Below are 14937 nucleotides of genomic sequence, written 5' to 3' on the forward strand. Positions count from 1 at the left end.
CTCGTCCTCATCCACTTTGTTGCATTTCATTTCATTTCATCCCTCCCTCCCACCTTCCGACGTCGCCTTTGTGTGTCTGTCTTCTTCAGGCGGGTGAAGCTCCGGTGCTTCACACATTCACTCACTCCTTGATCCTGCACCCCCAGTGCAGCACTATTGTTTGTGCCTCTCATATGATCCGCGGCCCTGCGCATTAATCTCCACCGCCCGCACCATCAGCCTCTCCCCGTTGGTTGTTTATGCCCCCTATGAACCGGAAGATATGACGACACCCAACCTGAGCTGACCCTTCACTCACCTTTGCGCCTTTTTGGGGAGACCAGAGTCTTCTTTCCAATCTCATCCCCAACGACACCTGGCCCTGGACAGCATCTTGCGACAACCCTGACTCGGTTGTCACCATTCTTCTCCGGCTTTTGCGCTTTGCGTGGGCTGTCGAAGGGAGCCCGACCCCGACCTTGGTCCTTCGTCCACTCCTTGCTCTGTGCGCTGAAAGCTGGCCCCAACATTCATTTAGCCTTTCCGCTTTCGCCACAAACCCGCTCCTTCAACCTGCGCTGAAGACGATACTGCGACGGCGGTGACTCTCAAGATGCCGCCCTCTGCCACCGCGGCCAAGAAGCAGAAGCAGAAGCAGACGCTGACCTTGGCGCAACTCGCCTCTTACGACGACTTCTTGACCGATTCTCTGGTTGACCATGTACGGATCTCGGCCCGGCCGGGCAGCAATGCCCACCGCCGTCGCATATTGAAGCTGACACCTTGCAGGCTTTCTACTGGACCACCATACCCAAGAACCGAAACTCGTACCACCCCTCCCGAGGCGTGCGTGAGGAGGAGATTACCCAGATCATTCAGAACGACATTGCCGTCAACAAAGACCTCGAAACCGCCGAGCGCAAGCTGCTAGCCACCGATGGTTTCCGCAAGTTCTTCGGCGCCCTTAAAACAGACAAAGCCAAGGATGACTTCAAGCGCCATATGCGCCGGTACACCCAGGTCTACCTCCCCGACTGCCCTTTCGAAGTGAATTCGACCAATCGGTACACAATCGTGTCCCACGAGGCCGCCATCACTGCCCGGCGATTCATCGGGAGAAACGAGAACGTAAAGTACCTTGCCGGCACCCAGGTGAACATTTCCCCTGAGGAGGAGCGGGAAATGACAGCCCGGAAGAAGGACTTCAGCATCATCATTTCCGCGAGGAGCAAGTGCGCCAGTCTGTTCATGGGGCCCGCTCGATTTGCGAACCACGACTGCGGGGCCAATGCGAAGCTGATGACTACGGGTTCGGCTGGTATTGAAATCATCGCGACTAGGAACATCGACGTCGGGGAGGAGATTACAGTAACCTACGCCGAGAATTATTTTGGGGAGGATAACTGTGAATGTCTTTGCAGAACATGCGAGGACAGGTGTGCGAACGGATGGGCACCGGCCGAAGGAGAGGTCGTGGTCAAGAAGAGCATTGAGGAGTCCGTCATGGATGGGTACTCTTTGCGTCGGCGGAGACGAGACGATAGTGCAGGACCCTCATCCCGCACCCCCTCCGTTACACCAGACATTCGGCCACGGGTGTCCAAATCACGCGTGAGGGGCGGAAAGTCTGCCCGGGACTCTTTGGCAGTCGGCTCGCCCATGACTGATGCGATGTCGCCAGGCAGCAAACGATCATTCGACTCATTAGTCACACCACCCATCACTCCTTCCAAGAGGCGAAAGGCTTCAGCGAAGCAAGCAGTCACAGCGCCTCCAGAAGCGCTTGTCAGTTCAAGGGACAGCTCGACTTCGGAGTCTGTGCGCAGCCTGTCGTTGGCGAGCGGCGGTAACGAGGATGGCTCGGTGACGGACATTACTGAACCGGAGAAAGACACGCCAGAACCCAGTCAAGCTCAGAGCAAGGCGAAACTGGTCAAGAAGGAAGAGTCCGAAGAGTCCACGGGGCAAGTCTTGGCCAAGGCGGCACCGTATTCCTCGCAACGTCTGGCCAGGAAAGGAACGGCACCTGCGGCATCGATTGAAACGAATCCTTCGATCCATGGGACATTCCTCACGACCACCAGATCGATACCCATATCGTCTTTGTGCAATCCACCACCTCCGCCCTCAAAGGGTATGGGAAGAGAGACATTGGCATGGAGCGCCATGGCGTCCTCGACGGGGAATCGTATGAGCATTGCAGCTGCTGTATGCGGCAGCATCAGCACGAGAACGGCAGCGATGTCAAATGCAAGTGCATCGGTCATATCTGGAAAAGGCGGCTCGAAGGCGATGCAAGTTGATCAAATGCTCTCAACAAAAGAGCCGCTCATAAGCTCACCCCGAGAGCGCATTGTGCAAACGTCAAAAACCGAGACCGTGACGTCAATCGAGCATGATGTCCTGAGCACCCAAAGCCCCGACACCGTGCAAACTCTCAAGGTTGAGGCACGGGTGTCCACGGAGAATCCTACGTCGGCCATTGACAATATGGATGTCTGTGCTGAAGTCGACGATTCGACGGAAGCTGGTGACCAACCTCTGAAGAAGCGCAAGTATCAACGGCGCACTTTCATCAAAGAAACCACACCGCCCGCAAAGACCCGAACGCCCGGCGACTATACTCTGACGCCGCTGCTGCTCTCTGAGCCGCAGACCGCATGGGTTCGTTGCACCAATTGCGAGACGGCCTTCGTGCAGCAGAATGCATACTACACCAAGAGCTCGTGTCCGCGCTGCGAGCGACATTCGAAGCTCTATGGCTTCATCTGGCCGAAGACCGAAAGGGCCGGACCACGCGATAAGGAGGAGCGCATCTTGGACCATCGCATCATCCATCGATTTTTGGGCCGCGACGACGAGGCTCGTATCCGGGGTCGAAAGAGACCTACAGCGGGGACGTCGGAGGCACTCGATGAAGATGCGGGGGGCAGGTTTGGAAACAAGCGCCAAAGAGCCGCAGGCGAAGACTCCGGGGAAGCTGAAGACACAACCGGGTTGAGACGGAGTGGTCGGATGCGAAAGGTTAGCATCAAAGTAGCCTGTCAGTGAGCAGGCTAGGCGCGAAACAGCCAACCGGAGTGGTCCGGCACCGAGCCGGAAGGCAACTCTCACTGTCCGGGGCACACACTTTGGCTTTCCGTTATGGAGCAAGGAACGAACGACGGCGATTTATAATTGGAACATGGGGGAGTGAAGGCGTCTGTCTCATGTTTCACTGCGATAGTACATTCTGGTTTTTTGCGATGCATGCATAATTGCATGGGCGGTACGTAGATACCATACTTTACATAGTGCCTCCTGTCTGTCTGCAAGGTGGTAGACAGATAGGGCACATTTCCGTTTTGGCGTTGTGTTGAGAGACAACATTCCAGCCGTTTGTCTTGGCCGGAAGGTTGGTTTAGATGAGAAGGTATTCGATGCGCACACACGACGGACCCAAGGGGGTTGATGAAGATAGGGGAGATAATTGATGAGCAATTTACTTCTTCAAGACGGACTTATTTCTTGCGTGCCGACGCTGCATCTCGACCACGTTTCTCACTTCCTTGTCCATGCCCCAACCGTCGGATTCGGACATATCCTATCAGGCCATCCATCAGCCCCAGCGTATGCATGCTTACTGCATGCTGCATCTTCCGTCTGGAGGGGTATGTAAGGATGCTTTCGATCGGCGACCGAAAACGACTCCAAAGCATGGACTAAACATTTCGGCATAGGCACATAGACACCTCAACAACCCCCGCCCAACTCAAGCAACTGCATTAAGACGGTCTCGTCGCGAACGGTGCGTCGCTAGCAGCAAGCGCTAAGCAAGCAAACACTCTTGTAGCTCTGCCTCTGCCCTACTTGTCATAAAGCTCGGGCACACCTCACCCAGTACCTTATCTTAGCTCGTACTCGCTCACACCAGCACTCACCGACTTATACTCTTGGCCCCTCCCTTACCACTTGTTGCGGACGGCCCGAAACCCCCAAGAAGAAGAAGGTCCCCCGTCTTCACTCGTCCCAATCTCTCGCACTCATCACCGTGCTCCGCCATCATGTCAACGGGGTCCTTTACGCAAAAGGCCATCATGAGTGCTGGCCTCTCGGGGCCGCACAACTACCACAACCAGCAACATCACCTATACAACCCGGCACCAAGGCTCTCGGCGCTGGCCTCTCCACATCTCTCTGCCCGAGTCCAGATTAAGCAAGCCAAGTCCTCAGCGAGGCGTTCACCGACGACAGCCCGGCAACAACCACGACAGCCACAGCCGAAGGGGCATCTGCACCCGCTGACAACGCTGGTGGCCGCGGTTTTCGACTTCTTTTCGAGGGGCATCCTGGACATCACGAGGCCGCTGCGGTTACTCGTCAGGTTCACTCTGATGGGCGTCTTCACCAGCTTGAACTGGGCGTATCACGCGCTGCCCATGCCTCTCGCACTGGGGCTGATGTACTACGGATTCCAGAGCGTGCCGGACGGATTGCGCAGCGTCGAGGAGCTGAGGACGCTCTACAGCTCACGGGCGGACGCGGGAGCATTCGCGGGGGGTGCAGCCGGCATCGACGGGCTCTATGCGCTGGGCGAGATGGCCCTGGTGAGATGGGGAGAGCTTGGGGTCTGGTCGGTAAGTCAGAGCATTCAATTGTTTTCCTTGGCGCGATATGCACGTCATTCTCCAATTGGTGTTGCATACGGCCAAAAAAAACAAAACATTCAAAGTGTTGAGACTGATGTTTGTGTGGATTCAGGCGTTTTACTGTCTCGCTTTGATGACGGCCGCCTATGCGGTTATGGTCCTCCTTGAGATGCGCGACTACATCCGCGACACTTGGGCGCTCATTGTGGACGAGGCTCTCGAGGTCAAGGCGCTGCGAGCGGACGAGTCCGGCTGACGCCTCCCGTAATGGGGGGGTTGGCTTCTTTGATCCCTCGTTGGCTGACCGATCTCATGGTCGCACACATCTAGCGTTTGTCAAGATTGTTTTTTCGCTGCTTGGTGGCTTATCTTGAATTTTTTGTTGGGGGAGGAGAGAGTGGTCGGAAATGTCAATCATTCCCGTCCTGGCTTAACGCTGCTACCCACGGTGGTAACACACACACTCTCTCTCTCTCTCCCCCTCATACCTGGGAAAAGCGGGCGTCTACCGGCTCAAAAGTTTAAAATTCCCGTACGGCGCTTTGGGCAAGAGTTTCATATCTCTTGGTGTATGGCATTCAATCTCGGATCTTCGGATGAAGAAAACGGCGAGACTTTGGGGCGCAAAGACTGATGAGACCCGGACACGGTCGACTCTCATCAGCGGACATGATAATGACACAATAACTAATGAATAAAAACCACATCCCCAACACCCCTTTCATCCATATCGCAACGGATGGGAGGGGGGGCATTCTAAGATGAACCACTCGTTCTTTGTCTTCCATTGACTGGTGCACACCAACCATCACACTCCACGTCTCCTTCGTCCCATTCTTCCTTACTCGTTGATGGAGGTGCAGCTGCATATTGCTTGATTTTTTCTGTGCACTGTTTTCGCCCTTCTGCAACCGACTGGCTGCTAATGCCGCCAGTAATTGGACGCCACCTCCATTCCCTGCGCACACGACCTTGGCCACCCTCACTCTGTTCTCTGCTTACTTTGCTTGCCTCGCCTTTTCCCCCGCATTCTTCGACTGTCATCAAACATGAGCACAGGTGGAATGTCTGCACCAGTGACAATGAAGGCAGCGCTCGCAGGTTCCCTCGTTTCCCCCTCGACCGAATGATTGGTGTTCTCCGGGCGCCCGCCCGATTCCCACGTCTGAGCTCCGTCCTACCCCAAATAGCCCCCTCGTTCCATCCGTCCCAAAACGGACATACTGTTCGTAGTCTCGTAGACACGTCCGACACACCAAACCATCGACGCTCCTTCGCTTGGTCTGGCTATTCATGTTTCTCCAATCACGAGCCACACTGGCACGGACGATCAGTTTGGTTCCCTTCTCCACGTGTCGTCCTTGGGCATTTGAGGCAAACGCAGGGCGAAAGCAGGGCAGAAACTGACATCCTTCGTTTTCTGTTTTCTCTCCGCCCGTCAAGAACAGAGTTATCCTTGGCGCTTGGATGTACCTCCGCCGGCGCTCCAGGGAACACTGGGATGTCGGCCGTTGGCTTTCTATAAGGCGCGTGTCAGACCCTCCCCCGGGTTTGCTTTCGAACTGCTGATCTTCCTTTTCTGATGGTTTCTTGCTTTCTCGAACATGGCTGACCCTGTCTGACCCCACGATTCATGCTGCATTCGATTATCTCTTAAGCCGCCTTTTCGAGTTCCAGGAGGTCTCATATTTCTTCCCCTTTCTTCTTCCTTCTTCTTCCGAGCACCAGAGAAGCTTGTTTTGAGCATTCCTACCCCTCCGTCGACTGCCGTGCCTGGGACGCCTTGATTTGGGGAAAACGTGGCCAGGGAGCGTGAGACACCGCACTAGCAATCGATCGACGCTATTGCCTCCCAAGGGATTCTTTTACCAGGCACAATCTTTGGGGGCCGAAAAATGTTGAGAACATTTTCCGATATGAGCGGGCTAGGGGGCCTGCTTTTGGTTGTGATTGTGCTCATGGCGCTGGTTTTCGCCGCATCGAGATTTGATTTCGTGAGTGTTTCATCGACGTGAAGCTTGTCGGATATCGACGGTACTGACCGGGCTTGCACAGCTCTTGACGTCAGGGAAAACCAAAGAGGCGGACGTTGATGGCGAGGACGATTCCACATACGCCTTTTACGCTTCCAGGAGGAGGAGGGCGTCCAGTCAGTTACCCATGCGGCGATGTTGAAGTCTGTTATTTGCTGACATGCATTCCAGGCGTGAAGCGGGTTACCTTTGTCATCTGATGTCTAGTCACATCAAGAGATGGCCCAGTTGCAAACTCTGGGTGGCAGTAAAAACGCTGGGCTCCTGTGTGCACCTTCGTATTACACCAGGAGGCCCCACGAGACATGACGCTTCGAAGTCGGCTGATCGAACCTTTCCTGCCGTACTTCTGCGAAACAAATATTTTCTTTTCCGTAAAGGTTTCGAGGTGTGGAATGATAGTAGCAAAGTATTTCTTCATCGGGGCATATCGGCATCAAAGTGGCCGGGAAATTCCATTTCATTCGCCAGTCCACGAAGAATGTTCACAACGATTAAAGGCCGGGTATACATTCATCAAACTGGTATTGCATAGGGTCGGCATGGCATGGAATTGACTTGGCAAACAGTCACGTTTTTTTGTTCGGCATCATGTTGTACTTGTACTCCTTGTCTGAAACTCAACAGTCTTGGTTGTATTTCGATATTGCAAATACACTTCTTCACTTAAATAACGAAAGTTTCATGGTCCACTATCCATCCACATCAGCCTCCAAAGGACCAGATGATTGTCTTCGTATTGTGTACAAGTGACCTACTCTTGGTTGCTTATGCTTACCATTATAGTAGAGCGATGAGAATCTCATCTTGATTGAAAACATGCGAAGAAAGTGGTGCTAGTTATTTTACTGCTGCAATTGTTGTCTATGCATAGCATGGCCAACTAGTTGCATATCTAGTTCGTAACCGGTACACATGAACATTATGGCGACATGTCCAGCAGTCAAGCCCAATAAACCCCATGCAATCAGAACGCATATAAATCCTTTCAGTTTTAGCGCCGCAGCCTCGAATCGCTCTGCATCTATTGTCGCATCAATGCTGGTGACAAACGAACAAAGCGCCCCGGTATCAACTAGAGACTTTTTGGCGTTGTTTAAAACAACTTCAAACGATCCCTATGGAAAACACAGCTGTGAGAGTTTTATAAATAAAAGATATACTTAGACATATGCTTTGCAGAATGATCAATAGAAGGTTTGTCCACATCACCATGCCCATGGATTTTCCGTGAACGCCGGACAAGTGAGGCTTCTTTTCCATAAACCTGTTGGCAATATTAAAAGTTCACATTGAACAGAAAGCAAGCCTGGCTGTCTTGCACTAGACGTATCAGACTATCCGTTACAAATATTCTACCTTGAGACCAAATCGCCAAGAGCACTCTGTAAAGTTACACTCTGGTTCCCAAGCCGACAAAACCCCTGGGGATCTCCCGTTATTCAGTGAGGACAAGATGAGATCGAAGACTGATTGTTGCATGGTGGCTATACTGGCTGACCGGTATTTTCTAAATCTAAAGGTTGTCGTACGACCGATGATGATCCCGCGTGCTTTTCCATAGTCGCCATTATCAACCACTCTAACGCCACGGGGTTGGTCTTTGCCCGGTGTGGGAGTTCTAAGATCATGGATAGGCAGGTTCTGCTTGTCATTAACCCTACAGGTTATGATACTCTCTGGTCTGAGCTATTCTGTTGTTGCTATGACTTATGACTGAAATGTCTGCACGTCTTTCTGGCTATGTTGCCTAATTATTGGATGTAGGTAAGATGTGACCGTCGCTATATCACGATCCTTCGGGACCGACTATTCTAACAAGTAAACACTTTGTATTGTATGTGGTTCATCTTTCCAATTGCGTAAATCGACCGTCGCGAAGCACCCCACCAGGCTGATAAAATCAGCGTGGCTCTGCTCTTCATATACAATCTCTCTGTACGTTTTGTCTTGATTCGCTCAGTTCAAGATGAAAGTATTGACTTACCACTCTAAGAGCAGAGCTTAGCGAAGGAAGTACCACCTCCGTTCAGTTTACTGTTGTTCGGAGTCAACGCAGTGGAAATGTCACAATAATCCGATTTTCAATTTCGAATACAGTCTTGCTACCCGCAAATTGTTACTTGATCCAACCTCAACATTGTCCGCTCTGGATCTACTAGAGCTATGAGTCACATAATTCCGCCGAACCATTAAATGCTGCAGCTCTCTAATAGTAGTCTCAATTCACAATTGGAGACACCAAATACAGCAATAGCCGCGAAAATAAACATAAATCCTTCCCTACTTGATGGAGAGCGGATATTGTTGTAGGAGAGCAGTACAGAAATGCCTTGCGACAGGTGTCCTTTTGGGCCTGCGGGCCACCGGAGCAGAGCTCTGCGAGTTTCCCTAAACGATGATTCCATTCTGAATCATCATTGTCATTCAAGACATCCAGTTCCGTCCAGAGAATTTGCAATATATTTTCCTTTGGTTGAATCAATGCCCAAGACACGCGGTCACGTTGATGCGCCAGTCGGGCCCTCGAGAAACATGCGGGCATTTATTTGCAATGATTCAGCTGAGTATCGCTGTAGTTTACAGTGTATTTCAGCTGCGCATGCAATTCGAACAGCCCGCGGCAACCTGGAACTTTTAGGTACGAAAGAATAGGTCGAGCAAAATTCGGAGAGGCCGAAAATGGCATATAATCGACACTTGGGAGACGTCATTCGTTACATTAGTAGGGGATTGGCGCTAAGGTCGCCCGTGGCTGTGAAGCGTAGATCATATAAGGTAAGCCCGGCTATACTGTGCCACATGACTCTCCTCAGGTGGCTGTGAAGGAGATATTAGGCTGACATCATGTAGAAATGGGAAAGGTTTAAGAGTCGGGGGCATCCAGTTCAAAGCGAAGGGTGATTAAACCATCAAAAGATTTCGTAAAGAAGGCATCTCGGTCGAACCTCAAGTATTTCTCAAAGGAAACAAATACAAGCCAAAATACACACACGCATACACACACACACACACACACACACACACACACACACACACACACACACACACAATGGCAACCTCCTCTGAGCACCGCAGATTAACACCTCTCACGGATACCCCTGTAGAAGAAGCTCCGCCGCCGTACGAGGCCAAGCCCCACAACAGCCCGGCCCCCGACAGTCAAACAGCGCCTCGGCCAGGCTCGGGACCACCAGGACCGCAGATAACTCGCCAGTTCCCTCCCGCGTTCAATGTCTACTCGAAAAGCTTCAGCGGGACGCTCCTTCTCGGCGAGCACCGAGACAAGCCATTCTACGGCCTGTCAATACACACCGGGCTCAGCAGTTCGCCCCCGATTGTGTTGCATCATGGGCCGGCCGACTCCTTCCCCCCGCTTGCATCGGTAGAGCACCACAGTTTTAGCAGTAGGATGAGCATAACGCTGCCACCTGCGCCAAAGGGGAGCCCCGGAGGCGCTCCTGTCGTCGAGTTGGAATCAAAAGCGGACTTTCCGTCGTCAAGCTACATATTCTCCATGGGCGTTGGGCCTAATTGCGAGAGGTTGGAAACATTTGAATGGCGCACGAGCTCTGGGGGGGCCATTGCGATGCTAGCCGGCAGCAGCAGGGGCTGGAAGCTGGTGAGGTTGGCTCACACAGTACCGCCCAACGCTGGACCCCAGGCCTTCAGAGGAAGCGACGGCAAGGAGGTCGTTGCTGTTTGGACGGATGCTGGAATGAGTATGAGCAAGGCGGCCAAGTTTGCCTTTTTGGGCAGCGGCCTGACAGGCGAGTTAGGCGAACGCTGGGCAATCATGGCCGCCATTTCGGGCCTGGCTATTTTTGTGCGACAGCGACAGCGTAGGCGCAACCACAACCATTGATGTTGCGCAGGCGGTCAATGATGCGTAGTGGCGGATCTACGCATATTTTTGGCTGATTATTAGAATGTTGTTCACAAGCTGTTTCGTTTAGTTTACCTCGATACCCGCGTGTTAGAATAGAGAATGGTCGCCGAGAAGCTGAAATACAGATAGGCTCAATTGCGACATTCCCATGACTCGAGGCTTTCCCGCGCGGTCGCTGTGTGATAAAGTACCATGTTTTAAGTGATCCTACCTTGCAGAGTGCTTTCTGTGGCTGCACATCCAGGGGGATATTCTGCGTGCATCATGTTGAGTAAGGCCACGACCTTTTGTTCAAATATGGACAGGCTGAGTCAGGCTCGTGCTCCTTGGAGTAAATGACACCGACACACGGAGTATTCTCAATTGAACCCACAAGGCAGAGGTCAACTCGGCCGATCAAGACGTGATGGACCAAGCCAAGCCTTGAGTTCTCAGATGCGATCGACTCTCCACGAAGGCATCCCGGCGTCACATCGACCATGACCTTCTCGAAGAGTGGACTGTGCTGGGAACCGCATTGAGAAATGGTTGGATGAACGGATGAACAGGCGAGGGTTGCCATGGGATCGGCGATGTTTGTGCGTGGGAGGCGTTGCCGATCAAGTGAAAAGGGGTGGAAACCCCTTGTCGGGTCTACCGTGGAACATTGATGGAAAGTTACAACGGGGGTCCCAGTGGCCTGGCTGGCTCTGGTGGAGAAGAAAACGGCGTGCCTGATGTGCGGTGAAGCGCTGGCCGGGAAGGAGATTTGATGGGGACTGAATGATAGGGATGGGGCCACAAGGCCGCGGCCGATGGACCGGGCGGTTGGCAGACGGCACGGGGCTCCGAGCGGATTTCCTCACTCGTAAGAAAAAAAACCACTAGTGTGTGCAGGCAGTTGATGACGATGACGCTCCGACGCCTGCATTAATATATACATTGCGTTGACCGGGACGTCGTCATTAGCCTCGGACCAACATATTGAGGTGGGCACGGGAAGTCTATTGGCGAAGCACATCACGCGTACGGGTGGTGGGCATCTCCCTACTTTAAATCAATCTCGCATCGAAAAACCCTTCCTTCTAGCTGCTGGGGCTTCGACCCAACAAACATCAAGCGTAATTTTGTCTGTCAAGGCACCGACAGGCAGATAATGCTCATAATGGCACTTATCCCCGATTTCAAACTTCGGGGGGCGCCACCGCAAGGCCCAAAGGCCCCAAAAGGTCCAATCCATTTGATGGGTCTCGCAGAGCTCATGTCCGAAAATTGACGGGCGAAAGAAGAAAAGGGAAGGGATGCAGGGCGAACCAGGTAATAGAAAAGAGGCCCATTCTACCTGATCTGGCCTGTACCCATAAGAAAAACCCCCCCAGCAAGATTGGCCGGCCTAGTTTGCCGGGCGGCCCAGAAAGGTGGCCAGGCCTGTGTGTTTGCCCTGCCACGAGAGATCAGAAGGGGTTGAGTGAGAGCCTGGACGCGCTCAGGTCAGCTGCTGGCGGCAAAAAAAAAAGCCCACGAAGAATAACGTGCAGAGGATTGGTGGAAAGGGGGTAAACGCCTGCGTGGTGCAGGGGGAAAGTGGTTTTTTGGGAGACGAGGACCCCCTGAGGCTCCGCCGCGGTGGCCAGGACGTTGAGCCTCTTTCGGGAGATAGCGCGTAAAGCGTTGATTGAGGCCACGGGGGCTGCAGGGCGAATCTGGTGATAATTAAGAAAGGGGATGGGTCAGGACTTGGCTGTTTCAGGGTGGCCGCCGGGATCTGACGGGGATCTGACCGGGGTCGGCGCCGATATGCCCAATCGGTACGGCCAGCGAGGCACGGAGTGGATACGGTGGCACCGACCGGCCCCTGTCGTTGGACTCGTCCCATGTCGAGGGGTTGTCTCACCTTTTCTCGCGTGTCAACCGAACTGACATTTTCAACCGACAACCATATGCTTGTGCCTGGATCTTGACGTGGATCTCGACTTCACCCAGACTGAACGGGATGGCCTGTCTACATTAGCGCACGGAGGCTGCCCAGCAGCGCCCACAGGCTGCTTGCCTCAATATGCATCACACACACACCCGCGTAAGCGCAGTCGGCACTCGCTTGTCGCCCCCTTGGACTCTGCCCCTCGAGCCCCTCTCCAATGAGCCCAATCCCAGCGCCGTGGAAGAAGTTGCTCTCAGTCTATTGGCTTCTTCCCCTTAACCAAATCGTCCACACTCATACGTTCACCTCCCGCGGCACGCCAGAACCAAGACGGCCACCACTCGCATCCCAGCCGGTCTCCCGCATACGCGAGATCCCCCCTCCCCATGTTTATCCCCACCAACCTGGCCGAATATGATTGTCCTGCGTATAATTGAAACTTTGGCGGAGCGCCGGAAATGGTCCTTTCAATCTTGACCCGATGGAGTTGAGAAGACCGGACGCTGGCAAACGGCGCAGGTTGCCGCGTTGGGAAACCGGCCTGCGATGCCCTCCCTCCCGTATATATCACCACCTCTGCCCGACTATCGCCAGCTCTCATCTCTCCTTCTCCGATCCATAGTGTTCAGCTTCACTTGACTGTGTGTCTATCGTTCCTTCGTTCAACTTTCGTCATTCTTTTCACTTGACCAGGTAGTCATTCATTTTTTCGGTCCTTGACCTTCCACAACACTCATTTCCTATCGATCACGATATTCTCACAGTCAACCTACCCGCACCTTTTTTGACCAACCAACCAAAAAACGAACCTCAAAATCGCAAAAATGAAGTCCGCTATCGCCTCCCTTCTTGGATCCGCAGCCCTGGTGGCTGCCCACGGTTACGTCAACGATGGTGTCATTGGCGGTGAGAACTACACCTTCTACCAGCCCTACCAAGACCCGTACACGAGCCCCCTCCCCGACCGTATCTCCCGTGCCATCCAGGGCAACGGCCCCGTTGAGGACCTCACCAGCATCGACATCCAGTGCGGTGGCTACACCGCCGGTGGCATCGAGGGCTCCAAGCCCGCCAAGCTCGTTGCTAAGGCTGCTGCCGGCTCCGAGGTCACCCTCGACTGGACTCTCTGGCCCGAGTCTCACATCGGCCCCGCCATCACCTACATGGCCAAGTGCCCCGACGCTGGTTGCGACTCGTGGCAGCCCGGCACCGAGAAGGTGTGGTTCAAGGTTCAGGAGGGTGGCCGTGAGGGCACCTCCAACACCTGGGCCGTCACCCCTCTCATGACCGCCGGCAACTCTGGCATCAAGTACACCATCCCCGAGTGCATTGCCCCCGGCCAGTACCTCGTCCGCCACGAGATCATTGCCCTCCACGCCGCCTACTCCTACCCCGGTGCCCAGTTCTACCCCGGCTGCCATCAGATCGAGGTTTCCGGCTCTGGCAGCACCAGCCCCTCCGGCCTGGTTGCCTTCCCCGGTGCCTACGCCGCCACTGACGCCGGTATCACCTACGATGCCTACAAGGCCCAGGAGTACACCATCCCCGGCCCTGCCATCTTCTCCTGCTCTGGTTCCGGCTCCGGCTCCGGCTCTGCCCCCGTCTCTTCCGCCGCCCCGGTCGCCACCTCCGCCGCTGCCGCCACCTCTGCTCCCGCTGCCACCTCCGCCCCCGTCGCTACCGCCGCCAGCTCTGCCGCTGCCCCCAGCCAGACTGCCGTCTCCGAGGAGGACGATGAGGACTGCCCCGTCGAGACTGCCTCTGCCACTGTCAGCGCCGCTGCCGTCCCTACCCTGACCGCCGAGGAGGACGATGAGGACTGCCCCGCCGAGACTGAGGCCCCCTCCACCACCGCTGCCCCCGTCGCTACCCCCACTCAGGCTGCTGAGGAGGACGATGAGGACTGCCCTGCCGAGACTGAGGCCCCCGTCGCCACCCCCACCCAGGCCGCCGAGGAGGATGATGAGGACTGCCCCGCCGAGACTGAGGCTCCCGTTGCCACCCCCACCCCCACCCAGGCCGCTGATGAGGAGGATGAGGACTGCCCCGTTGAGACTCCCTCTGCCACCGCCGTCGCCAAGCGCATGTCTCTCCATGAGCGCCGCATGATCTAAAGGATTTCCACGATGCCACCGTTTACTTTGGCATCTGGTCTTGGGGTCGCCGCGACCTAGATGGCTCAGGGAATGAGATCTTTCCCGGTGCTTGCAGTGGACATCCACGCTTGTGGTGCCCACGACACTGATTCGGTCTAGGACCAATCTGTTTCATGTACAAAGTCTTTCCTGTATACCGCTTTATATAACGTATATATCATAACGATATAGATCGTATCATTTGTCACGTTCATAATTAGTCCTTCCTTCTTCCGTGCCTGCTGTGAATGCGATGTAGTCTTGCCTTCGGAGAAACAGCTCTGAGCTTTTCAACTTACCCTTTTCCGGAGCAGGAGGCCAAGAAAATGGCCTGCGAAGGTTTTTTGACGCTGATAAGCAGTTGAGTGTTTAA

The 14937-nt window shown here is 54.2% G+C and overlaps 5 protein-coding genes across 5 annotated transcripts; all 5 read left to right on the forward strand.

Moving 5' to 3' along the window:
• Nucleotides 1-592: 592 nt before the first annotated feature.
• Nucleotides 593-3030, forward strand: EsH8_IV_001408 (uncharacterized protein; the record flags this gene model as incomplete). The annotated part of the gene is made up of 2 exons (XM_083266298.1): nt 593-700; nt 769-3030. 2 exons carry the CDS (start codon nt 593-595, stop codon nt 3028-3030), a joined length of 2370 nt encoding a protein of 789 aa, XP_083125193.1.
• A 992-nt stretch (nt 3031-4022) lies between these two features.
• Nucleotides 4023-4863, forward strand: EsH8_IV_001409 (uncharacterized protein; the record flags this gene model as incomplete). The annotated part of the gene is made up of 2 exons (XM_083266299.1): nt 4023-4595; nt 4720-4863. 2 exons carry the CDS (start codon nt 4023-4025, stop codon nt 4861-4863), a joined length of 717 nt encoding a protein of 238 aa, XP_083125194.1.
• Nucleotides 4864-6502: 1639 nt separating this feature from the next.
• Nucleotides 6503-6840, forward strand: EsH8_IV_001410 (uncharacterized protein; the record flags this gene model as incomplete). Its single annotated transcript, XM_083266300.1, has 3 exons — nt 6503-6601; nt 6663-6756; nt 6812-6840. The coding sequence occupies 3 exons, from the start codon at nt 6503-6505 to the stop codon at nt 6838-6840; spliced, it is 222 nt and encodes a 73-aa protein (XP_083125195.1).
• A 2852-nt stretch (nt 6841-9692) lies between these two features.
• EsH8_IV_001411 (uncharacterized protein) lies at nt 9693-10505 on the forward strand (the record flags this gene model as incomplete). Its single annotated transcript, XM_083266301.1, has 1 exon — nt 9693-10505. One exon carries the CDS (start codon nt 9693-9695, stop codon nt 10503-10505), a length of 813 nt encoding a protein of 270 aa, XP_083125196.1.
• A 2748-nt stretch (nt 10506-13253) lies between these two features.
• On the forward strand, nt 13254-14543 carry EsH8_IV_001412 (AA9 family lytic polysaccharide monooxygenase; the record flags this gene model as incomplete). The annotated part of the gene is made up of 1 exon (XM_083266302.1): nt 13254-14543. One exon carries the CDS (start codon nt 13254-13256, stop codon nt 14541-14543), a length of 1290 nt encoding a protein of 429 aa, XP_083125197.1.
• Between the last annotated feature and the right edge of the window lie 394 nt (nt 14544-14937).

This window comes from Colletotrichum jinshuiense, chromosome 4 (assembly GCF_051148585.1).
Source record: "Colletotrichum jinshuiense chromosome 4, complete sequence".
Classification (NCBI taxonomy): Eukaryota; Fungi; Ascomycota; class Sordariomycetes; order Glomerellales; family Glomerellaceae; genus Colletotrichum; species Colletotrichum jinshuiense.